Source organism: Microtus oregoni, unplaced genomic scaffold (genome assembly GCF_018167655.1).
Source record: "Microtus oregoni isolate MIOR12 unplaced genomic scaffold, Mior012 000072F_ref0000427, whole genome shotgun sequence".
Taxonomy (NCBI): domain Eukaryota; kingdom Metazoa; phylum Chordata; class Mammalia; order Rodentia; family Cricetidae; genus Microtus; species Microtus oregoni.
Genome location: NW_024543979.1, coordinates 4,183,101 through 4,207,596, shown reverse-complemented (window position 1 = coordinate 4,207,596; position 24,496 = coordinate 4,183,101). Strand labels below are relative to the sequence as shown.

Below are 24,496 nucleotides of genomic sequence, written 5' to 3'. Positions count from 1 at the left end.
CCAACTAGCTTAGCCCATTTGCTGAGTTCCAGACAGATGGGAGACTTGGTCTCACAAAAACCAAAATGATGGCTCCAGAGAAACAGTATCTGAGGTTGCTCTCTGGTCTCCACATGCATGAGCACACGCATTCACCCATGTGAATACACATCCACATGCATGTGTACACACACACACACACACACACACACACACACACACACACTCAGTAGGTAATTCAGAGATTCAGGAAAAAAAGCAGTGATGAGCACCTGTCCGTAGCAGGGTCTGAATGCAGTGCTACGAGTCTTACATGCATTGCTTCATTCCGTCGTTTCCAGCCCTCTGAAGTCAGAAGACTGCAGAACCAAAGCTGCTGGACTCTGAAGAGTTAGGGGACTTGTCTGCAGGTGTCTGCTAAGATGGCAACAAGGCCATGAGAAAGCCAGGGACAAATATACAGCATTTTTCATCCTCCCCTAATTTCTCACCAGGAAAATGTCAGAAAGGGCTGTTTTTGTATTTGTAAATGTAATATGGGCTACTTTACAACAGTTTTTTCTCCAGCTAACAGAAAATGCATGCATCTATACCTGCATTGAGAAAAATGACAATTGCTTTATTGCTTGTAACAGAGAACACTGCTCACCAGCTCAGAGTCCTCAAGGTGGTTTCCCAAGTCATTTTTCCAAGTTGTCAAGTTTTCTGGTTTCTTCAGCTCAGAAGCGAGATGTGTATAGTATTTCCCAACAGAGTCAGAAGCAGAAAATTCTGACTGGGGCTGGCAGGTCTGTCCAGGACTGACATCCAGCGGTGGAGGAGGAAGAGGAGGATGGCTGCGGAGATAAAGGAAGCAGTGTTATCTGTGGGCACAATTCAGAGCCAACAGTCAGTTGGATGTTTCTGCCCGGATTTGAGGGAGAGCCTCACGAGTTTTCAGACTATGGGTTTATTCAATGTCTACTATATGTTGGTATTACCATTTACTGATTCTCCATGCAGGTTCAACTTCGAATAAGCTCTTTAAGCTGCAAAATGACAGTAAGACAAGCTAGATATAAGTATATCTTCTATTCCTCGTTGTTATTCAAGATGGAAGCTAATGTTATCAGGGGTCTAATTTGGATTTCAACTCAATAAGAAAAAGAGAAATAAGAAATCTTACTCTTCTGGTCATTTATCCATTTCCTGAAGTATTTATTTTCCTAAAGCAGGGATTCAGCTTAGGGTTTTATTCATGCTAAATAAGCATTCTGTTCTTATCTCCTGCCCTTTATAATCTTTTTTTTTTTAATTTGAAGAGGGTCTTACAGGTTGACCGTGCTGGCCTTTAAATCTTTCCTCCCCTAGTCTTCCAAGTAACTGGGATGATACACCTAGTTCCCATGGTCACTTTGGATGAAAGAACAGGAACAAAGGAAGTAGGGACAAGACGGGAGGGAGGAGGGGAGGGGGGAGGGGGAGATGTAGGCAAGTGTGGCTGGACATAAACACACAGACACCAACAGCCAAGGCAGCTGCATGTCTGTGCTGCAGTTTCCTATGCTTTCAAACACGTCCTTTCCCCGTCTCCGGATCTTATCATCCGCAAATCCTCCTTGCTTCCCCTTGTAATTCTAACCTCCCTGAGTACCACTCGCTAAATACATCTCTTTTCTTTCTGGTTAAATTGTATTGGGAAACCACTTTCTTAATTACTAACAAATATGCTCAAGAGGGAAGCAAGCGTCACACCGCGTGTCTGGAGAACTTACATCTGCTAGCTCTTGAGAGCTAACTAAAACTGTTAGACACATCATCAAGACCTCCAATGAGCCACTGCTTGCTAACCATGCTGAATCCACAGGCATTCCATCCGTTAAAAAACCTGTGTTTCTCATGTGTACGTATGTGCATGGCAATGAGGCTGCCCTATCCCCTGGAGCTGGAATTCTGTGAGGCTATGAGCTGCCTGGTATGGGTGCTGGGAACTAAGCCACGTCTCCACCACCACATGTCACGTTCTTGGAACAATTCGTATGGCTGCTGCCGTTGCTACACCACCAGGTGCTCTGGACACCATGCACCCTGGCAATACCTGTTCTCAAATTCCGGTTTGCTCGGTGTTTTCCGAGGGAGGTAAAACATGGCACATGCGGGTTCTTCCTGCTGACTGTGTGCCTGGGACAGCACGTCATTCAGAGCTTGAGTCAACGCTGAAGGCCAGGAGACATGTGGTTTCTGGGCTGGAGCGCTCGCAGAGTCGTCCTCTCCACCCAGGCTGCTGTCACTAGAGCTCTCTCTCCTGGAGGGACACTTGCGCTGCTCCTTGTTTCTGCCAGACAGCTCGTTCTCATCCGAGCTGGTGCCTGGTTCCACGGAGAAGGGCGACGGCTGAGAAGCCTCTTTACTATTGTTTAGAAACACTTGTGCTGGAGAGTGGAGCGGAGTCTGAGAGGGACACACGGAAGGACATCAGATCGTGACAACATACATTAACTTCAGACACGGTCAATAGCTGAAGGAACTGCTAAGTAGCAGTCCTTTCTACAAAATGCAAATATTCTGATAGTGAGCGCAATTCATGCTCGTTAAAGACGAGCACTCTAAGATGACAAATGCTGACGCTGTACGAGCAACACTGTTCTGCTGGCACATCAACTCATTCTGCGTACAACTGTGCAGTGTGGAGATGCCACAGTGCAGAGAACAGTGGGGATCGGTTCTCTCTTTCCACCAAGAGAGGTTCTAAAGTCCTTGGGCTTACCAGCAGGTGCCCTTTCCTGCTGAGCCATCTCACCAGCCTGATTTATATTTTATTTTCAAAATTTAGTTATTTCCTTTGTGTGTGGGGGGTATGTGTGTGTGCCTGCGTGGGCGTCATGGCAAGTGTCTATGTGTGTGTACGTGTGCGCCCACACTACGGCATGTGTCCTTGTGCATGTGTATATGTGTGTGACCATGCCATGGTGTGTGTGTGCATGTGTATATGTGTGTGACCATGCCATGGTATGTGTGCATGTGTATATGTGTGTGACCATGCCATGGTGTGTGTGTGTGCATGTGTGTTTGTGTCATGGTATTTGTATGTGTGCATGTGTCCGCCTGTGCCACGGCATGTGTGTGGAGCCGAGAGGACAGTTCTGTAAAGTCAGGTCTCTTTCTACCTTCACATGAAATCCAGGGATCCCACTGATAACAGGCTAATACAACAAGTACCTTTCCTCTCTGAGCCATCTTGCCAACCCTGACTTACATTTTAAAATTAGAATTAGAATTATATGTTGTACTTTGTATCCCATTTTCAAAATTTAGGATTCTATTATGAATATTTTCTTTGCTTTCCCTTTTCTTTCTTTCTTTCTTTTTTTTTTTTTTATTTTTCGAGACAGGGTTTCTCTGTAGCTTTTGGTTCCTGTCTTGGAACTAGCTCTGTAGACCAGGCTGGCCTCGAACTCCCAGAGATCCGCCTGCCTCTGCTTCCCGAGTGCTGGGATTAAAGGCGTGCGCCACCGCCGCCTGGCTTCATGAATATTTTCTAAGTTAAAAAAAAGTTGGGAGAGGCGCAGCAGCTGCGGCGCCAGACGCACAGAGGCGCAGCGGCGGCGGCGCCAGACGCACAGAGGCGCAGCGGCGGGCGGCGCCAGACGCGGCGCAGCGGCGGCGGCAGCACGGCGGCGGCGCCAGACGCAGCTGAGCGGTGGCCAGACCCAAGCAGCTGGGACAGGCTGCAATAAGGAGAGCAGATCGCCCTACTACAATTGAATCAAAGAGGTAGGCCTTTGGTTGGCCAGGTCACTGGCACAAGGGGAGCCTGGTCCTGTCCTGAAGATCCTTCGGAGGGGTGAGAGGGTTCTTGGCCTGCAGCAGGAACCACAAAAGAGAGTGAGGGCATTTTGTAAGCGGAGCCCTTGGCCAGCAGGGAAACCTGATCCGGTTTCTAAAGGATCCATTGGATAGGATCAATAGGAGGAGATGGGCAGGCGCCAAGGCAAGAACTCACCCAATAATCCGAAAAACAACATGAAAACATCAGAACCCAATGATCTTACAACAGAAGTATTTGAACAACCTAACACAGAAGAAGTGGAAAAAATCGACTTTATGAAGATAATAGAGTCCCTTAAACAACATGTAAAAAATGCCCTTATAGAAATGGATGAGAAGTACAACAAAAAGTTTGAAGAAATGAGTAAATACGTACATGATACCATGGGAAACCAAGAAAAAACCATCAAACAGGTAATGGAAACAGTTCAAGAATTGAAAACTGAAATGAAGGCAAAGAAGAAAATACAAACTGAGGACCAGCTGGATATGGAAAATCTAGGCCAACGAGCTGAGTCTACAGAAACAAGCATAATCAATAGAATCCAAGAGCTAGAAGAAAGACTCTCAGATGCTGAGGACACCATAGAGAAAATAAACGAACAGATCAAAGAAAACAGCAAAGCCAACAAATTCTCAACACAAAACATTCAGGAACTATGGGACACAATAAAAAAACCAAACCTAAGAATAATAGGAATAGAAGAAGGAGAAGAGTCACAGCTCAAAGGCTCAGAAAATATTTTCAACAAAATTATGGAAGAAAACTTTCCCAACTTAAAGAAAGATATTCATTTAAATATTCAAGAAGCATACAGAACACCAAACAGACTGGATCAAAGAAAAACATCTCCTCGCCATATAATAATCAAAACACAAAATATACAGGTTAAAGAAAGAATATTAAGAGCTGCAAAAGAAAAAGGGCAAGTAACTTATAAAGGTAAACCGATCAGACTTACACCTGACTTCTCGATGGAAACTATGAAAGCCAGAAGGTCCTGGATAGAGGTTCTGCAGAAGCTAAGAGACCATGGATGCAAACCCAAACTACTATACCCAGCCAAGCTATCGTTCACTATCAACGGAGAAAACAAGACATTCCAGGATAAGAACAAATTTAAACAATACGTAGCCACAAATCCAGCCCTACAGAAAGTAATAGAAGGAAAATCGCAACCCAAGGAATCCACCACTGCCAACACTGCCTACAATAACCCAGGCATCTAATGGCCCTTCACGAGCACATCTCAAAGAAAGGAGACACACAATCTCTACTACCAAAAGCAATAAGAATAACCGGAGTAAACAACCACTGGTCATTAATATCACTTAATATTAATGGGCTCAATTCACCTATAAAAAGGCACAGGCTAAAAGATTGGATACGAAAACAGGATCCAACATTCTGCTGTTTGCAAGAAACACATCTCAACCACAAAGACAGGCACCTACTCAGAGTAAAGGGTTGGGAAAAGGTGTTTCAAGCAAATGGTCCTAAGAAAAAAGCAGGTGTGGCCATACTAATTTCTAACAAAACTGACTTCAAACTAAAATCAATCAGAAGAGACCGAGACGGTCACTTTATACTCATAACAGGAACAATTCATCAGGAGGACGTCTCAATCCTGAATATATACGCCCCCAATATAAAAGCACCTACTTATGTAAAAGAAATATTACTAGAACTCAAGGCAGACATCAAACCACACACACTAGTAGTAGGAGACTTCAACACACCTCTCTCTCCAAGGGACAGGTCAATCAGACAGAAACCTAATAGAGAATTAAGAGAATTATTGGAGGTAATGAAGCAAATGGACTTAACAGACATCTATAGAACATTCCACCCAAATAGGAAAGAATATACCTTCTTCTCTGCAGCTCATGGAACCTTCTCAAAAATTGACCACATACTCGGAAACAAAGGAAACCTCCACAGATACAAAAAAATCTCAGTGTCCACCTGTGTCTTATCAGATCATCACGGATTAAAGTTAGAAGGCAACAACCACGCTGCCCCCAAAAAACCGACAAACTCATGGAAACTGAACAGTCAACTACTGAACCACGCCTGGGTCAAGGAAGAAATCAAGAAAGAAATTAAAGTCTTCCTTGAATTTAATGAAAATAAAGGGACAACATACTCAAACCTATGGGACACAATGAAAGCAGTGCTAAGAGGAAAGTTCATAGCACTAAGTGCCCACTTAAAGAAAACGGAGAATGCATACATTGGGGACTTAAAAACACACCTGAAAGCTCTAGAAAAAAAAGAAGCAGACGCGCCCAGGAGAAGTAGAAGACTGGAAATAATAAAACTGAGGGCTGAAATCAACAAAATAGAAACACAGAAAACAGTCCAAAGAATCAATGAAACAAAAAGCTGGTTCTTGGAGAAAATCAACAAGATCGACAAACCCCTATCCAAACTAATTAAACGACAGAGAGAGAACACGCAAATAAATAAGATCAGAAATGAAAAGGGGGACATAACCACAGACACAGAGGAAATTCAGAGAATCATTAGATCTTACTACAAAAGCCTGTATGCCACAAAACTGGAAAATACAAAAGAAATGGACATTTTTTTAAATAAGTATCATATACCAAAGCTAAACCAAGACCAGGTGAATGATCTAAATAGACCGGTTTCTCGCGAAGAATTAGAAATGGTTATCAAAAATCTCCCTTCGAAAAAAAGCCCAGGACCAGATGGTTTCAATGCAGAATTCTACCAGAACTTCCAAGAAGAATTAATACCTATACTCCTTAAGGTATTTCACAATATAGAATCAGAAGAGTCATTGCCAAATTCCTTTTATGAAGCTACAGTTACCCTGATACCAAAACCACAAAAAGACCCAACCAAGAAAGAGAATTACAGACCGATCTCACTCATGAACATCGACGCAAAAATCTTCAATAAAATAATGGCAAACCGAATCCAAGAACACATAAGAAAAATTATCCATTATGATCAAGTAGGCTTCATCCCAGAGATGCAGGGCTGGTTCAACATACGCAAATCTATCAATGTAATCCACCATATAAATAAACTGAAAGAAAAAAACCATATGATCATTTCACTAGATGCGGAAAAAGCATTCGACAAAATTCAACACCCCTTTATGATAAAGGTCTTGGAGAGAATAGGGATACAAGGGTCCTACCTAAATATAATAAAAGCTATTTACAGCAAGCCAACAGCTAACATTAAATTGAACGGAGAAAAACTCAAAGCCATCCCACTAAAATCAGGAACACGACAAGGATGTCCACTCTCGCCATACCTCTTCAATATAGTGCTTGAAATTCTAGCAATAGCAATAAGACAACATAAGGAGATCAAGGGGATTCGTATTGGAAAGGAAGAAGTTAAGCTTTCGTTATTTGCAGATGATATGATAGTGTACATAAGCGACCCCAAAAATTCTACCAAAGAACTCCTACAGCTGATAAACAGCTTTAGTAACGTGGCAGGATACAAGATCAACTCCAAAAAATCAGTTGCCTTCCTATACACCAAGGATAAGGAAGCAGAGAGGGAAATCAGAGAAGCATCACCTTTCACGATAGCCACAAATAGCATAAAATACCTTGGGGTAACCCTGACCAAGGAAGTGAAAGATCTACTTGACAAGAACTATAAGTCTTTGAAGAAAGAAATTGAAGAAGACACCAGAAAATGGAAAGACCTCCCTTGCTCTTGGATTGGGAGGACCAACATAGTAAAAATGGCAATTCTACCAAAAGCAATCTATAGATTCAATGCAATCCCCATCAAAATCCCATCAAAATTCTTCACAGATCTGGAGAAGACAATAATCAACTTTATATGGAAAAACAAAAAACCCAGGATAGCCAAAACAATCTTATACAATAAAGGATTGTCTGGAGGCATTACCATCCCTGACTTCAAACTCTATTACAGAGCTACAGTATTGAAAACAGCTTGGTATTGGCATAAAAACAGAGAAGTCGACCAATGGAATCGAATAGAAGACCCTGACATTAACCCACAAACCTATGAACACCTGATCTTCGATAAAGGAGCTAAAAGTATACAATGGAAAAAAGAGAGCATCTTCAACAAATGGTGCTGGCAAAACTGGATGTCAATCTGTAGAAGAATGAAAATAGATCCATATCTATCACCATGCACAAAACTCAAATCCAAATGGATTAAAGACCTCAATATCAGTCCGAACACACTGAACCTGATAGAAGAGAAAGTGGGAAGTACTCTACAGCACATGGGCACAGGAGACCACTTCCTATGTATAACCCCAGCAGCACAGACACTAAGGGCATCATTGAATAAATGGGACTTCCTGAGGCTGAGAAGCTTCTGTAAAGCAAAGGACACTGTCACTAAGACAAAAAGACAACCCACTGACTGGGAGAAGATCTTCACCAACCCTGCAACTGACAAAGGTTTGATCTCCAAAATATATAAAGAACTCAAGAAACTAGACCGTAAAAGGCTAATCAACCCAATTATAAAATGGGGCACTGATCTGAACAGAGAATTCTCAACAGAAGAACTTCAAATGGCCAAAAGACACTTAAGGTCATGCTCAACTTCCTTAGCGATCAGGGAAATGCAAATCAAGACAACTTTAAGATACCACCTTACACCTGTCAGAATGGCTAAAATCAAAAACACCAATGATAGCCTTTGCTGGAGAGGTTGTGGAGAAAGGGGTACACTCACCCATTGCTGGTGGGAATGCAAACTTGTGCAACCACTCTGGAAAGCAGTGTTTCGGTTTCTCAGGAAATTCGGGATCAACCTACCCCTGGACCCAGCAATACCACTCTTGGGAATATACCCAAGAGAGGCCCTATCATACAACAAAAGTATATGCTCAACTATGTTCATGGCAGCATTGTAATAGCCAGAACCTGGAAACAACCTAGATGCCCTTCAACGGAAGAATGGATGAAGAAAGTATGGAATATATACATATTAGAGTATTACTCAGCAGTAAAAAACAAGGACTTCTTGAATTTTGCATACAAATGGATGGAAATAGAAAACACTATCCTGAGTGAGGTAAGCCAGACCCAAAAAGAGGAACATGGGATGTACTCACTCATATTTGGTTTCTAGCCATAAATAAAGGACATTGAGCCTATAATTCATGTTCCTAGAGAAGCTAAATAAGGTGAATCCAAAGACAAACACATAGGCATCCTCAGGAATATTAACCTTCATCAGGCGATGAAAGGAGACAGAGACAGAGACCCACACGGGAGCACCGGACAGAAATCTCAAGGTCCAAATCAGGAGCAGAAGGAGACGGAGCACGAGCAAGGAACTCAGGACCACGAGGGGTGCACCCACACACTAAGACAATGGGGATGTTCTATTGGGATCTCACCAAGGCCAGCTGGCCTAGGTCTGAAAAAGCATGGGATAAATCCAGACTAGCTGAACATAGCGGACAATGAGGAATACTGAGAACTCAAGAACAATTGCAGTGGGTTTTTGATCCTACTGCACGTACTGGCTTTGTGGGAGCCTAGGCAGTTTGAATGCTCACCTTAGGAGACCTGGATAGAGGTGGGCAGTCCTTGGGCTTCCCACAGGTCAGGGAACCCTGATTGCTCTTCGAGCAGATGAGGGGGGGGGGACTTGATCGGGGGAGGGGGAGGGAAATGGGAAGCGGTTGTGGGGACGAGGCAGAAATTCTTAATAAATAAATAAATTAAAATAAAAAATAAAAAAAAAGATTAAAAAAAAAAAAGTTGGTATGTTTTTTTAAGCTTTAGGATTTTATATGTGCCTGAGTGCATGCACTGTGCATGCACCACATGCATGCAGGTCCCACAAAGGCCAGAAGATGGCAAAGGGTCCTCTGGAAGTGGGGTTACCAGAAGTTGTGAGCTGCATGATGTGGGTACTAGGAGTTAAACCTGGGTCTTGGGATCTGAACTGGCGTCCTCTGGACAAACAGCGAACGTTTTTAACTACTAAGCCTTCTCTCCTGCCCTGTTCTGAAGTTTTAAAATGTGCTTTGGAAACACATTGAGCTTATCATAGTTTTATGGAGGGCTGCCTTTATTTCAGCCTCCATTCCTGGATACACAGTTGTTGGCACGAACAGAAATCTAGGCAAGCCTCTATGCACGCATGCATGAAAACTTCCCTGTAACTTGCTTTTCTCTGCAACTGTCGAGGCTGTTGTGCATAGGATGTTTTCAAAGGCCTTTTAAAATATTTCTAAATTGGTTTCTAGAAATACTTGATCAATTGATGTACTCAAGAGTGCTACATTCAACCCATCCTATCTGATGCTTCAAATCAATGTAGTCTTTGTTGAGCGTCTAAGTGTGTGTGTGTGCGTGTGCACATGTGTGCACCTGTCTGGGGAGGACAGAAGACGGCATGAGGTTCCCTGGTATTGGGAGTTTCAGGCAGTTGGCGGTGGACTCTGCAAGAGTGGTCTGCGCCCTTTCCAGTCCCTTCAATGTGGTTCCTTCAAATGCTACTTCCAATGAAAGCTTCAGAAACACTGTGCTGTTATGTCCTCTTCGCAGGCTCATCCCGCTGCCCCCGTATGAGGGTGAGAGTGCCTGGCTCAGTCTCCTCTTCCTCCAGAGCCAGAAGGCACCACTGGGAGCAGAGCCCCCTTTAAGCTGACAGATCAAAGGCAGATTTTCTTGTAAAATGCCATCAAAACACATTTTTAGATTTTTAAATTACTCTGTGACATAGAAGAAATAAATATAGCCCTTTTTTCTAGATTCTGATTCTTTTTAAGGGACAAATATTCTCAATGACTTCTTTAATGAGCTTTTCTCAGTTCCATCCGATTCCCATCTCTGACACCTCCTCCCCTGCTCGAACCTTCTTCACAAGTCTTCTTTTTAGTGTGGCGCCATCTTTGTGTGTGTGTCACCCATGGAGTTTAGTTCGTTTCTTGCCCAAGTACAAGTGGGCAGTCACTCACTGGGGCACAGACGACATTTCTGGGGCCGGCTACACCACTGAAGAAACGACACCCACCAAACAACCAGTCCCTCAGGGAGGGCTGGAACCTCTTAAGTCCCTCCATATGATTGACTGTTGGCTGGTCCAGTCTTGTGCACCGTTTCCCAGCCATGGCTTCCCCACTGTTTCCTGAGCTGCAGAGGTGATATAGAGATGGCCGTTCAGTGCCAAGTCCTCTACCACTACTTGGTCTACAATGTGATAAGCCACAGCTTCTGCAATAGGGGAGGCTCATAGCAGCAAGGTTCCTGAGAAACCTGGGCAGGGCACTAACCTCAGGTACTGCTCAACTCTCATTTTTACCCACATGCAAATGAGAAGGGCTGTTCTCTGTTTAGCTCAGTGAACAGACGGACATGACACTTTTGTAATTTATTGTCTGGTCAAGTCTGATACACTTAGAAAGCAAATCCCTGAAAGTCTAGCTCTCTAGAAGTTCAGAATTGAGAGAGTGGAGAGAGAGAGGAAGACACGGCAAAGATGGAGTGTGCAGGAGAGTCTGACACACGCGGTGGCAGTTCCTTGTTCAGTATCGAGGTGTGAAACCCAGTGCACCAACCCACGAGGAAACAACGCAGCAGCCAGTGGATCTGCTCAGCACACCACTTGACCCATAATGTACAACGGAAGTTAGTATCCCACAGCCTTACCGAAAACGCAGTATCGATTTCTGGTAGCACGCCGGGCGGGGGTCTGCAGAGGAGCAAGGACACTTCAGGAGCCGTTCCCCTCAGAGCAGATATGACCTCCTGGAGGGTGTGAGGAAAGATGACAAAGGAAGGCGGAGATAAACTGGCAGGAAGCAGACAGCTCACCCACTGGCCCATCCTCAGAGCACTGAAATACTGCTCCTGTCCAAGATCACGGCTCACCTGCTGAGACAGTCCCTTCAGCGGGGCTCCATTCACTTTCAATATAACATCTCCAACATCAATTTTTCCACTTTCTGCAGCTGGCTGTCCAGGGAAGAGCTTTTTAACTCTCACTATGCTGGCGTTGATTTGTTCTGGTATAAGATTATCTTCTCGAGAAAAACTGAATCCTAGGCCCGAGCTGTTTTTCAATAGTTTGACCTCAAATGTATTATCTAGGGAAGAAAGTTTAAAGTTAAATATTAATAAGTGTGTGTACATATAGACAGAAAAACGTGTATTTCTGCTTTCATCGGAACTTTCTGCACTGTCACACACTCTTCCTATCACTAGGAAACCCTTTTTATTTGTTGGTATGTGTGCAATGTGTGCATGTGTATGCAGTGTGGGCATGAATGGATGCATGTGTGTGATCTGTGTGTGATGCGTGCATCTGTGTGTGATGCATGCATGTGTGTGATGTGGTGTGGTGTGCACGCTTGTGGAGTGTGGGTGTGAATGCATGCATGTGTGTGATCTGTGTGTGATGCGTGCATGTGTGTGATGTGGTGTGATGTGTGCATGCATGTGTGTGATTTCGTGTGATGTGTGCATGTGTGTGGAGTGTGGTTGTAAATGTATGCATGTGTATGACTCATGCATGTGTGTGAGCTCTGTGTGTGTGATATGTGCATGTGTGTGGAGTGTGGGTGCAAATGCATGCATGTGTGACATCTGATGTGTGTGATCTCGTGTGATGTGTGCACACGTGTGGAGTGTGGGTGTGAACGCATGCACGTGTGTGATCTGTGTGTGATGCATGCATGTGTGTGATGTGGTGTGATGTGTGCATGCATGTGTGTGATCTCGTGTGGTGTGTGCACACGTGTGGAGTGTGGGTGTGAACGCATGCACGTGTGTGATCTGTGTGTGATGCATGCATGTGTGTGATGTGGTGTGATGTGTGCATGCATGTGTGTGATCTCGTGTGAGGTGTGCACACGTGTGGAGTGTGGGTGTGAACGCATATACGAAAGCAAGAGGTGGGCGCCAAGTGCTCTTCTCTGCTGCTCTCTACCTGTTGTTTTATTTCTTGAGACAGGGTCTTTCACTGACCCTGGAGTTCATGGATATGGTACTGGTGCCAGTTATTATTACAGACATATCCACCATGCCCAGTTTTCATATGTGGTGCTGGTGTGGTTTGTGATCTAACAAATAAAGTTTGCCTGAATATCAGAGTGTGGAACGAGGCACTAGTTAGCCATAGAACCAGGCAGTGGCGGTGCACACCTTTAATCCCAGAACTTGGGAGGCAGAGGCAGACAGATCTCTGTGAGTTCAAGGCTACTCTGGGCTAAGTGAAATTGATCCAGCCTAAAAGAGAAACAGAGCCAGGCGGTGGTGGCTCACACCTTTCATGCCTGTATTTGGGATCCTATGCCTTTAATCCCAACACTAGGGAGGTGGAGACAGGAAGGAATATGGTTGGGTGGAGAGAGGAATATAAGGTGGGAAAGACAGGAGCTCAAGCATTGCGTCTGAGCATTCATGGAGCCAGGACCTTGCCTTACCCCCTTCCGTAAAAGGATACAGTAGAGGTAAGAAGTCTCTCTAACAGCTGGCTCCTTTACTTCTCTGATCTTCACCCCAATATCTGACTCCGAGTTTTTATTATAAAGACCAATTAGAATTCATGCTACAAACTCAGAATTTCATGCTTTCTTTGTAGACAATGACAGACTGAGCAGTTTCCCCAACCCCATTCATAAAACTCAAAATAACTGTTTGAATGGGAAGCATTTGTAAAAGCAAGATTCTCTAAGTGGAGTGGTGTTTCAATGTCATGTGTTTCAAGAGGGTACACTAAGTTAAAAATGGGGAGGGGAGGATCACAAGTAATTCAGGTATGAAGAGAGACATTAAGAATACTAAAACAGTTGGGAATGGTGGTGCATGCCTTTAATCCCAGGACTTGGGAGGCAGGGGCAGGTGGATCTCTGTGAATGCGAGGCCAGCCTGGTCCACAGAGTGAGTTCCAGGACAGCCAAAATACACGGAGAAACCCCATCTTAAAAAACAAAAAATAACAACAACAACAACAACAACATCAAAAAAACACCGGAACAAATGCCAGCTTGGGGTGAGGAGAGTCAGCTGACGCCACCATGTTTTCACGGAGCCTGTTTTAATACGGATACGTTATGATGACATTCCAGAAAACCCTCACATGTAAGATACATGAACAGAGTTCAAAGCAAAAGAAAACGACCCAAAGAGGGAGTCAAAGAGTGTGGTGAAGCGGGGACAGCACCTCCAGCTCAGGGTCAGCCAGATCTGGGTGCCCTAAGCTTCACACTCATCCAGGGAATAAGAGAAGACATTCTTGACCATGACCATCGCTTAAAGGATTTCGGAGCAGAGGGCGCACCAGCCTCACGAGAACTCATACGGCATCAGCCTTCTTTATCTTGGCATGTTACCAATTATTATTATGGCTAAAAAGGCCATTGTTAAGAAGAACAGCAATTGGAAAATCTAAATTTAGAGGTAGGTGTGGTGGCCTACGCCTGTAACCCTAGCACTTGGGAAACTGAGGCTGGCACGGGTTATCCAGGAACAAGGCCAACTTGAGTTATGAAGTGAGATTCTCTTTCAAAGTCAAAACCCAAAACAAATAAACAAACAAAACCTTAAGGTGCAGTTGGGTTTGAAGCCATTTTCAACAATTTTTAATACTTAATTTTTCCTTACTGAATTTCATTTAAAATTTGACAACTATATTCTGTAGCTGCTGTATACCCTGCTCTCTGCAGTGGGAGGGCTGCTCTTTTATGAATGAGACACAAATCATGCCTCAACAAACCAGATGAACATTTCAGGATAAATTACTGCTGTGTGTAGAAATACTGACAGCTATATAAGGTGTTACTAATGACCACATTCAGGCATGATTTCAAGTGTGTTTTTGTCAGGCTAGTGCTGCCTGAGTTTTACAAGTTTGACAAGAACAGAGACACTGAATTATGAACTGGAGTAGACTGAGAACTGTAGTCACATGACCTGAATGGCGAGGCCTGACCTTCAGTCATGAAGCTGTAGTCTTTGCCATGAGCTGTTTTCTGCACTGTCTTTTCTGGGCATTGGCCTGGAGCATCCTGGTCTGGAGAGACGCACTGTGGGTTTGTAGGATCGTGTTCTTTGGATATCGATGTCTGCCCCTTTTCTAACAATAGATGGACCACCTGAGAAAATGGAACAGGGCACTGTTACCTGAGAAGACCAGTAAGCTAGATTAAGTTCTAGGACTTCGTGTAGTTGGAGGTACACCAACTGTACACCAAAATATAGGCATAGAGACAAAAAAAGCACAGTAACAGAAAAAAGGAACTGAAAGTCTCAAAAATAAAGATTTTATTATTTTCTGCATGAGAATAAAAGGAAAAGCAATTATAAAACATGTCAAATACATACATGTTATATACACATATATAATATAATACCCAAATATATGTGTGTGTATTACAGATAATTTGGGTGCTAGGGCAAAGACACTCGGCAGTAATTATAAATACCATTATAAATAATTTTCTCAACTCCGATAGAAAATATACTGAACAATGAAATCAGTTTTTAGGTTGAAAGGTGATTAGACGCTTGCAGATGTTTATGAAACATCTGAAAATACAGTCAGTCTCCACGCCTCCCCACCAGCTATTGGCTAAAGCAGCGCCAAGCACTGCCCAGAATCGGCTCCCTAGTGGAGATGCTCATCGGAATCTGTGCTTCCGACTAGAAAGACAACAGCAAGAGCAACACGGTGCCCAGTGGCTGTGCTGCCTGCCTCGGCTTCCTGACGAGGTCTCCACACTGCTGTGGGCTAAGCTCTTTTAGCAGGTAGCTACAATGATCTCTTACCTGCCCTGTGTTTCGTAGTGTTTCCACAGCCTGCTTGTGGGTAGCTCCTTCTAGACTGACTCCATTAACGGCAAGCACACGATCACCTATAAGTTAGGAAGTTGTTTCAAAAGAAGTGAATTGTTAAAAAAAAAATCTATAGGGTTTTTAACATCCAATGTTTTTCCATATTTATTTGGGGAGAGATGTAGTAGCATTTCAATTGTGTTTTAATAAAGCTTGCCTGAAGATCTGAGAGTAAAACAGTCCCACTGGTCAGCCTTAAAGACTAGGTAATGGTAGCACACACCTTTAATCCCAGTAGCCACACTAGTTTATGTCATAGAAACCGGGCAGTGCATGCCTTTAATCCCAGCCCTAAAGAGGATTAGGGAAAGGGAGGAACAGCTCTCACACACAGTCTCATTCTGAGATTCCTGGAGGCAGGACCACCATTTCAGACTGAGGTCGAGGTAAGAGCCAGCGGCTGGTTGTTTTGCTTTCTGGATCTTTAGATTGAACCCCAATTTCTGTCTCTGAGTTTACACGCTTCAGAGAGACTCAGACAAATGTGGAGAGAACTGAACATTGTTGAAGTACTCCTGATAATTGGAAAGAACGCGGGAAGGAACCACTAATAACCTCAGCGGTTGTGACAGTGCAGCCTGCCCTGCCCAGGCCAGTCACATTGTGTGACGACCCCTGCCGCAGCTTCCCAAGTGCAGGATTGTAGGTATGCATCACTGCCTGGCTAGAATAATACGGATTTATAGCAGTGCCCTTAAGTCATGAAGAATGAGAAGCGGAAGTGTAAACGCACAGACTAGAAGCGCGTTTCCAGTCACATACACGCCACACTTGCTGTCGGCCGTCCTCTGCCCGGCACTGTGCTGCTGGCGGGAAAGAAGTCACTTGCTGCGGCTGAGGAACAGGCTGGAAGATGACCTGCTGCTGCGGCACCAGGGCGCTTTCTAAAATGTTTGTACATGACCCCAAAGTTCTGATCACTGTAATGTCATCTTCCTTCCTGGCTGTTTTGGAGACAGGGTCCCTCTATGCAGCCCTGGATGACCTGAAGTTCACTATGCAGAGGGCTGAAAACTCAGAGATCTGCCTGCTCCTGCTTCCCAAGTGCTAGGATTAAAAGTGTGCAGGACCACAATTGGCCTTAATTTCTATTTATTGGAATATTTGTGCTGCAATTCCTGTTTCCATATAAACAACATACCTTTGTGAATTCTGCCATCTGACTCTGCTGCTCCTTTGGGAATAATGGCTTTCACGTAAATACCACCGTGGCGGACACTGGTATTCACACCTCCCTACACAGAAAAGACAAAAGAGCACCTGTTAACATGAAAATGTGTGCATGCTTTCACAGGCGAGCCCTAGGTAGGGTTCAAGTCATCAGAGAAAGCTGTGACATTTTATCACTATGTTCTGTTATTCAAATACCCAGCAACACTGTTAGCTAAGTGCGCCAACAGCAAAGTCTGTTTGTTCCTTTGTTCTTTCTCCTCCCCAATCCCCAACTCTTTTCTGAATTCAGAAAGTGTCAATATGCTACATATTGACTAGATAAGGATCCGTCCCTCCTTTCTAAGTCATGCATTATGAGCAAGCAAAAAAGCTTTAAGACAGTCAATTCTTCAATTTTGGAAACATTTGACAAATGTCCCATCTGAAGCAAAATAATTCACCTAGCAAGTTGGGCTACAATAGACTTCTGGAAGTGAAGAAGAGAAAATGTGAAAACCTTGGCAAACAGTACCGTGACACTTATTCCCAAGCTGTTATCATTTTTAGCCAGTTCAACCTCAAAGACTTCTCCAGGCTTAGGAGGCAATGCAGAACAGGTTTTAAAGCTCATTTTGTTGGATGTATTCATGGAGGAGGTAGGTTCCTTAACAAAGAAACACAAAGAAAAGAAGATTTCTAATTAGAGCCAAAATGAACTCTAAGTGGAAACAAATATTTTCGGGGGAAAATTTTCTTTTAAAGCAAAGCATTAAGGAATACAATGTATCACACATAGAGCCCAGGAGCCTTTCTGGACACTATCAGCTCAGGGCACTCTTATTTTACTCTTTAGAGAACTCACACCCGAAAGTGAAGCTAGACAAGGCAGAGAGACACTTAGAACCACACAGCCTGTGCGCCTGGCCTCTTCTGTTCCTGAGTTTGTGAAGCACACTCACACTCCTTAAAGTTGGTACTGACCAGTGGACTAAACCGACCTTACTTTGTTATGTGTGCAGATTCAGTCCAAACAAGGGAGCAATGGCTAAGCTTCATTTCTGAGGCCAGGAGGCTCTTGTGAGGGATACTGTATTTCAATGAAACAAAGCTGACTTCCCCTCTGAGCCTTCCTGTAATGTGAGTTTATATTTCTATCATTTCTAGAACGATCTGTTTTCTCTGCTGTTACTGTTACCTTAGAACTTCAGAGGAATTTAGTCTCCATGGCAACCCCACCTGCCCATCCCATGAACTAGTCACAAGCAGTTCCCTTATTGACATGTGTTAAATATGTAAGCGATGACTAATGTATAGGAGCTGAATCCTAATCTGAGCAGAGCTCTTTAAGGGTTAGTGTTCAAATCCTCTGCTTCTCTGCAGGTTAGCATCAAGGCTCACACTGGCAGAAATCCACTCATGCAGATGAAGCCACACGGTTTTAACACCCATTGTAAACTGCTCCTCCTTTCCAGAGCCACTCAAACATTTAGTAGGTTATATGACTCTCTAATACATTTACCACTTTTCTGCACTGTTACATGAAAAAGGCGACCCCACCCAGCACTAACGTCAAACCATGCCTTTTTCGGTGTTTGATGATCCTGGTTGCTGGAGTAAGTGGCATCGTCTATGTCAGAATCACCATGGTCAGAGAGCTCAGTTGTGTCAGAAAGGCCTGGCCTTTTAGCTTTGCTCCGACTACTGTCGGAGAAAATCTCTGCGACCTTAGACAGGGATGGGCTGCCGTGCTGGGACTCCTGCCACCCTCGGTCACCTAAATGGCTAGCAAAGAAGCCATTGACGTGGCTCTGGGACAAGCTGGCACTTTCGGTCCTGGAGTCCTGGGAGCTGAGGCTTCCTTCCCGCAGGCCCCCGGAGAGCCCGAAAGGACTCTCTGTGATGTGCCTGAGGGTGCCACGTGGCCAGGGCTGGTCCTCTGCAGGGTCTGCAGCACTGTCCAGAACGTAGGAAGGTTTCTTCATGTAGTTTTTCATCCCATTGGCAAAATGCACAGGAGTAGAAGGCACTAAAGGTTAAGATCCAACAATGAGAAGACACAATAACTCAAGTGACACAATGCTCATACACAAACACACAAGCACACAAATTCACACATATACATACATGCACATACACACATGGCTTATGGGCATACACACATGCATTCACACACACACACACACACACACACACACACACACAAATTTCTTTGAGATAGTGTCTCACTATGTTTACCAGGCTTGGTATTTGCTATGTTGGCCAGGCTGGCGCCAAACTCAATAGATTTTTCCTGCTTCTGCCTACTGAGTGTTGAAATTAAAGGCATAGGCCCCAATGCCCAGAAAATAAAATGAATATTTCTTAAAATATAAAATATAATGTCACATTTGAAGATGGATACATTCATGAAGTTCAAAATTGATAAGTTTTCTGCAAGGTAAATCAGTAACACCTGTCAAAACCTGAATGCATGTACCAATATGCAAGAGACAGAATCATAGACTAGCGTTAGAACACTGTTTCCAGCGAGAATGCTGTTGTGCATCTTCTACATTTATCAGACACATATGAACCACAAGACTGCCAACAGCAGAGAAGACAGCATATACATCAGACAGTCTCCTTTAGGAAATGGAGCAGAGTTTTAGTAAGTATTTTGTGTTTTACGTAAGTTAAGCTCAGTTTAGCATGTCACTGTAAAGAACTTGGCAAACAGACAGAGAACTGCAATAACACAAACGTGCCCGTGAGGTGCACATGGTTTACATTAATTAAGCTCATAGTAATAGGATCACTTTAGAGAACCTGGCAGAGAGGGAGAGAGGACCACCATAACACGGATGTGCGCTTGCGTGCATGTGCTGGAGACTGGGGTGATAAGACCATGCGGCTCCACCCCCACGAGTGGTTGCTGTCAGTGTGAGCATGTCTTCACTGCAACTCCAACATCTCTGTGCGCAAGCTCTACCATGAGATCGCTTAGCAAGACGTCCCGCCCCCATGCAGGGCCTTGGCCTTCAGTTTCCAGTGTCCACAGACGTTGGAAACAGATACGTGCCCAGCATGGTGGGACATGCCTTTAATGCCAGAATCTAGGGGTGAGGGCAGGATGGTGCTGTTTCAGGACAGCCTGTTACGTACTGAATTCCAGGCAAACCTGAGCTACAGAGTAAGACTGTCTTACAAAAACTATCCCACAGAAATAACTGGGCGAGGGTATGTAGTTATGGCAGCAGCAAATGGACCAAGACAAAAACCTCTCTCTTTGATGACATAATTGAGACAGAAAGCCTGGAGGACATACTGGTAAAACAACTAGCTTGTTTAAGGTTTAGCTTTTTGTAGGTGACACTAGTGGTGCTGTGGAACAGTAATACATCAGGATAAAATTAATGTAGCTACCTAAAGAAAAAGGTTACATAGTCACACTTCAATCTAGATAAACCAAAACAAACAAACAAACAAACAAAACAGAAAAGCCTTCTTTGGTTTCCATACTAGGTAAGGCTCTCCCATCAAGTGCTGTTTTATCAACCTGACTTCCCACAGCACAGACATACTTAAACATCTGTCTAGCTGGGTACTCATCAGCCTGATAAAAGTTTAATTTTCACGAAGGCTGGGGTTTGTACCTTGGACGCTCTACACACTCAATAAATATCTGAACAAACAAACACCTTTTCTAAAAAGCATCTGTTATAAGTAAATTAAACTCCTGTGGAGGTGGAGTTAGGGGAGTGAATGTACTGAGTTCACACATTCCCTCTGTCTAAAGCGATGGAGAAAGACGGGACTCAACGCTCTGCTTTGGAAAGATTCGTGGCTGCTTTCGCTATCAGTTTCCAGGTGCAGCTGCTCCTTCATGTAAAATAAGGTGGCTTAGGAGTAGAAGGTTCTTGCTTATGCTGGAGTGTGCAGTGTTTATAGTATACAAATGCTTATATGATATTTACAAATGTGCATGACATATATCCACACATATGTAACAGTTACTGAATACAACAGAAACCGCAGTCTGAGCTACACTTTTACGCCATGGCTCAGCACATGGTAATTTTGTTTTCCATTTTTTAGCCCAGCATCTAAATTATACCTAGCATTTACCTCAACTATTTTCAGTTCTTTTTTAATTTCTTTCTAGTTTGCTGGGATAGAATCTTGCAATGTAGCCTAAGCGGGCCTCAAACCTGTGGCAATCCTTCTGCCTCAGCTTCACAAGTGCTGCGTTCACAGGCACGTGCCACAATACCAGGCTAATTTTAAATTCTTTAACATATTTTTAAGGTATCTCAAGGATGAAAGTAAGTTATTAATACCCAGCATTTTGCTATTTTTGAAACAGCCAAAACAGACATTTATGTTCTTAATATGTACCTGAAATGTATTAATTTTCACTATTTGCTCTCTGTTCAGGGCATTTGGTCAAAGGGGAAATCTGGACAGTAGAGATTGTGGACTGGCTGGCTATTGCTCATGGCACTGTTTACCACACACAGGCTGAGAGCTTCAAGATGCGCCGTCCTCACAAGCCTCTTAGCAATTCTGTGTGATGAAGGGAGCATGAGGGGGGCAGGTAGGACAAGGGGAGCAGGATCAGGGACACTACTGTCTATTCTTTAAGCAGCAACAAGAATATGTTTTGTTTTTACTAAATGTCTGCTTTATCATTTTCCTTTTCATACAAGTTGACGTTTGCACAGGACTTTATAGGAAACTATTAGGTAGCTACAACAATCACGTAATGACAGCAAGGCTCATTCTCATGGGACTAAGAAGAGAGGAACACACCAAGATACGGGAATGTTAAGTGACATCAATTTTACAAGATTGAATTCAGTTTTGTTCATATTACTGAAGATGAGTGATACAGAAAAAAAATCCAAAATGAAAAAATGCTACGGGTGCATGCATCATAACAATTAGACAAGCATGTGTCAAACTGCCAGGAGGGAAATAAGCAGCTTAGATCCAGCTAACTGGGCCAAGGCATGGAGGGACTTAGAACGGACTGCCACGGCATTACCTTTGGTTGGCTTTTCTTTCGGCTGGGAGATGACGAGGGTCACATCTTCAGGTGCATTCTGCAGAATGTCAACTGCAGCATGGTGACTGACGCCTTCCAGGCTCACACTGTTCACAGATATCAAGCGGTCCCCTGGAAAATGCACAGTCAAGTATGTTCAACAACGCAAGACTCATAGCAAACCTTAGAAATTCCATCCTTTCTTATCCTTTTGGTTTTGCCTAAATTTACTTTTACCCTCTGTCCAAATTCATGTATTAGAAAGAGCACAGGAAATATCAAAATATGAAGTACCAGGCTTTAAGCATCCATCCAAGTCAGCTGGTCCTCCGGGGATAACTGAACTGATGAACACACCTAGGTCCAACCTTCCCATCTTTTCCCCTCCAATAATTTGAAATCCTGTAAAACAGAACATTAAGAAAAGGTGTTTTCGTACTGGCTTTGGGGGAGCCTAGACAGTTTGGATGCTCACCTTACTAAACCTGGATGGAGGTGGGCCGTCCTTGGACTTCCCACAGGTCAGGGAACCCTGATTGCTCTTCAAGCTGATGAGGGAGAGGGACTTGATCGGGGGAGGGGGAGGGGGAGGGAAATGGGAGGCGGTGGCGGGGAGGAGGCAGAAATCCTCAATTAATAAAAATTAAAAAAAACATTAAATAAAGAACTCAAGAAACTAGACTGTAAAAGGCTAACCAACCCAATTATAAAATGGGGCATTGAGCTGAACAGAGAATTCTCAACAGAAGAACTTCAAATGGCCAAAAGACACTTAAGGTCATGCTCAACTTCCTTAGCGATCAGGGAAATGCAAATCAAGACAACTTTAAGATACCATCTTACACCTGTCAGAATGGCGAAAATCAAAAACACCAATGATAGCCTTTGTTGGAGAGGTTGTGGAGAAAGAGGTACACTCATCCATTGCTGGTGGGAATGCAAACTTGTGCAACCACTTTGGAAAGCAGTGTGGCGGTTTCTCAGGAAATTCGGGATCAACTTACCCCTGGACCCCGCAATACCACTCTTGGGAATATACCCAAGAGAGGCCTTATCATACAACAAAAGTATATGCTCTACTATGTTCATAGCAGCATTGTTTGTGATAGCCAGAACCTGGAAACAACCTAGATGCCCTTCAATGGAAGAATGGATGAAGAAAGTATGGAATATATACATATTAGAGTATTATTCAGCAGTAAGAAACAAGGACTTCTTGAATTTTGCATACAAATGGATGGAAATAGAAAACACTATCCTGAGTGAGGTAAGCCAGACACAAAAAGAGGAACATGGGATGTACTCACTCATATTTGGTTTCTAGCCATAAACCAAGGACATTGAGCCTATAATTAGTGATCCTAGAGAAGCTAAATAAGGAGAACCCAAAGAAAAACATATAGGCATCCTCCTGAATATTAACCTTCAGCAAGCGATGAAAGGAGACAGAGACAGAGACCCACATTGGAGCACAGGACTGAATTCTCAAGGTCCAAATCAGGAGCAGAAGGAGAGAGAGCACGAGCAAGGAACTCAGGACCATGAGGGGTGCACCCACACACTGAGACAATGGGGATGTTCTACTGGGAACTCACCAAGGCCAGCTGGCCTGGGTCTGGAAAAGCCTGGGATAAAACCGGACTCTCTGAACATAACGGACAATGAGGACTACTGAGAACTCAAGAACAATGGCACTGGGTTTCTGATCCTACTGCACGTACTGGCTTTGTGGGAGCCTAGGCAGTTTGGATGCTCAACTTACTAGACCTGGATGGAGGTGGCGGGTTCCTTGGACTTCCCACAGGACAGGGAACCCTGATTGCTTTTCGGGCTGAGGGGGGGGGACTTAATTAGGGGAGGGGGAGGGAAATGGGAGGCGGTGGCTGGGAAGAGACAGAAATCTTTAATAAATAAATAAATTAAAAAAAAATAAAGGTGTAAACCACCAAAAAAAAACATTAAAAAATGAAAAGGTGTTTTTATGATATTGGTTCTTTTAATGACTCATTATCTGTCCATCTGAAATAAATGTAGACACTTAGATAAAGCGATAAAGTGAAGTCCTTGCTGCACATTGTCTTTGCCATTTGACGACCGGGGGTGGAGGATGGTGGATGGAAGTGGGCAGGCAGCATCTTGGTGATGCCCAGGAGACAGAGAGAGAGTCTTTGTGTATGTGTGTGTCTCTGTAGGTTAAGGGCAGGGAAGAGGCAAGGAAGAACACATTATAATTATAATGGTCCATGTTTGAAAACATCACAAGGAAACCCACTTGTTTGTGTGCTAACCAGGAAGTAGTAAACAAAAACAAGACAAGGTGCCAGAGCTGCTCCCTTCTCTCCCTGGACGCTCATGGTGACTCACCTAAGCCATGCTTTGAATCTTTCTTCAGGTTCACCAGTGTGATCTCCCGTTCTGGTGAAGACACGACACTCCATCTTTTGTGCAGTGTATCTATTGTGGGTTTGCAGTTTAAAAAGAAGATAAACACAATAAACGTAGGCTTTAAGATCATAGGCTTGTTCTAATTTAAACACCCTGGTCACTTAAAAATAAAACTTCCGGTCATTGTAGTCACTAGCATTTCCTAGTGATTCATCACTTGTAAGCACATTGCATACATCTATTACTTCTACACCGTTCCTCTTTAAACAGTAGGTCCCAGCTACAAGCGAGTCTGTGACTATCAGGGGAGAAAGG

At 43.7% G+C, this 24,496-nt stretch overlaps 1 protein-coding gene across 6 annotated transcripts in view; it reads right to left on the bottom strand.

Moving 5' to 3' along the window:
• The window catches only part of Ptpn13 (protein tyrosine phosphatase non-receptor type 13), a 192,181-nt gene that overhangs the window by 40,994 nt on the left and 126,691 nt on the right, over positions 1-24,496 (bottom strand). For 4 of the 6 annotated variants that reach the window (XM_041642029.1, XM_041642033.1, XM_041642032.1 and 1 more), the window contains 12 exons: positions 24,161-24,250; positions 22,091-22,198; positions 21,797-21,928; positions 18,354-18,799; positions 17,291-17,437; positions 16,763-16,856; positions 15,556-15,641; positions 14,720-14,882; positions 11,659-11,873; positions 11,437-11,535; positions 2,057-2,409; positions 629-815 (listed from right to left, as the gene is read on the bottom strand). In XM_041642029.1, the coding sequence (XP_041497963.1) occupies positions 629-815; positions 2,057-2,409; positions 11,437-11,535; positions 11,659-11,873; positions 14,720-14,882; positions 15,556-15,641; positions 16,763-16,856; positions 17,291-17,437; positions 18,354-18,799; positions 21,797-21,928; positions 22,091-22,198; positions 24,161-24,250 (2,120 nt within the window). The remainder of the gene's footprint in view (positions 1-628; positions 816-2,056; positions 2,410-11,436; positions 11,536-11,658; positions 11,874-14,719; positions 14,883-15,555; positions 15,642-16,762; positions 16,857-17,290; positions 17,438-18,353; positions 18,800-21,796; positions 21,929-22,090; positions 22,199-24,160; positions 24,251-24,496) is intronic. The other 2 variants (XM_041642031.1, XM_041642034.1) reach the window with 1 other exon arrangement.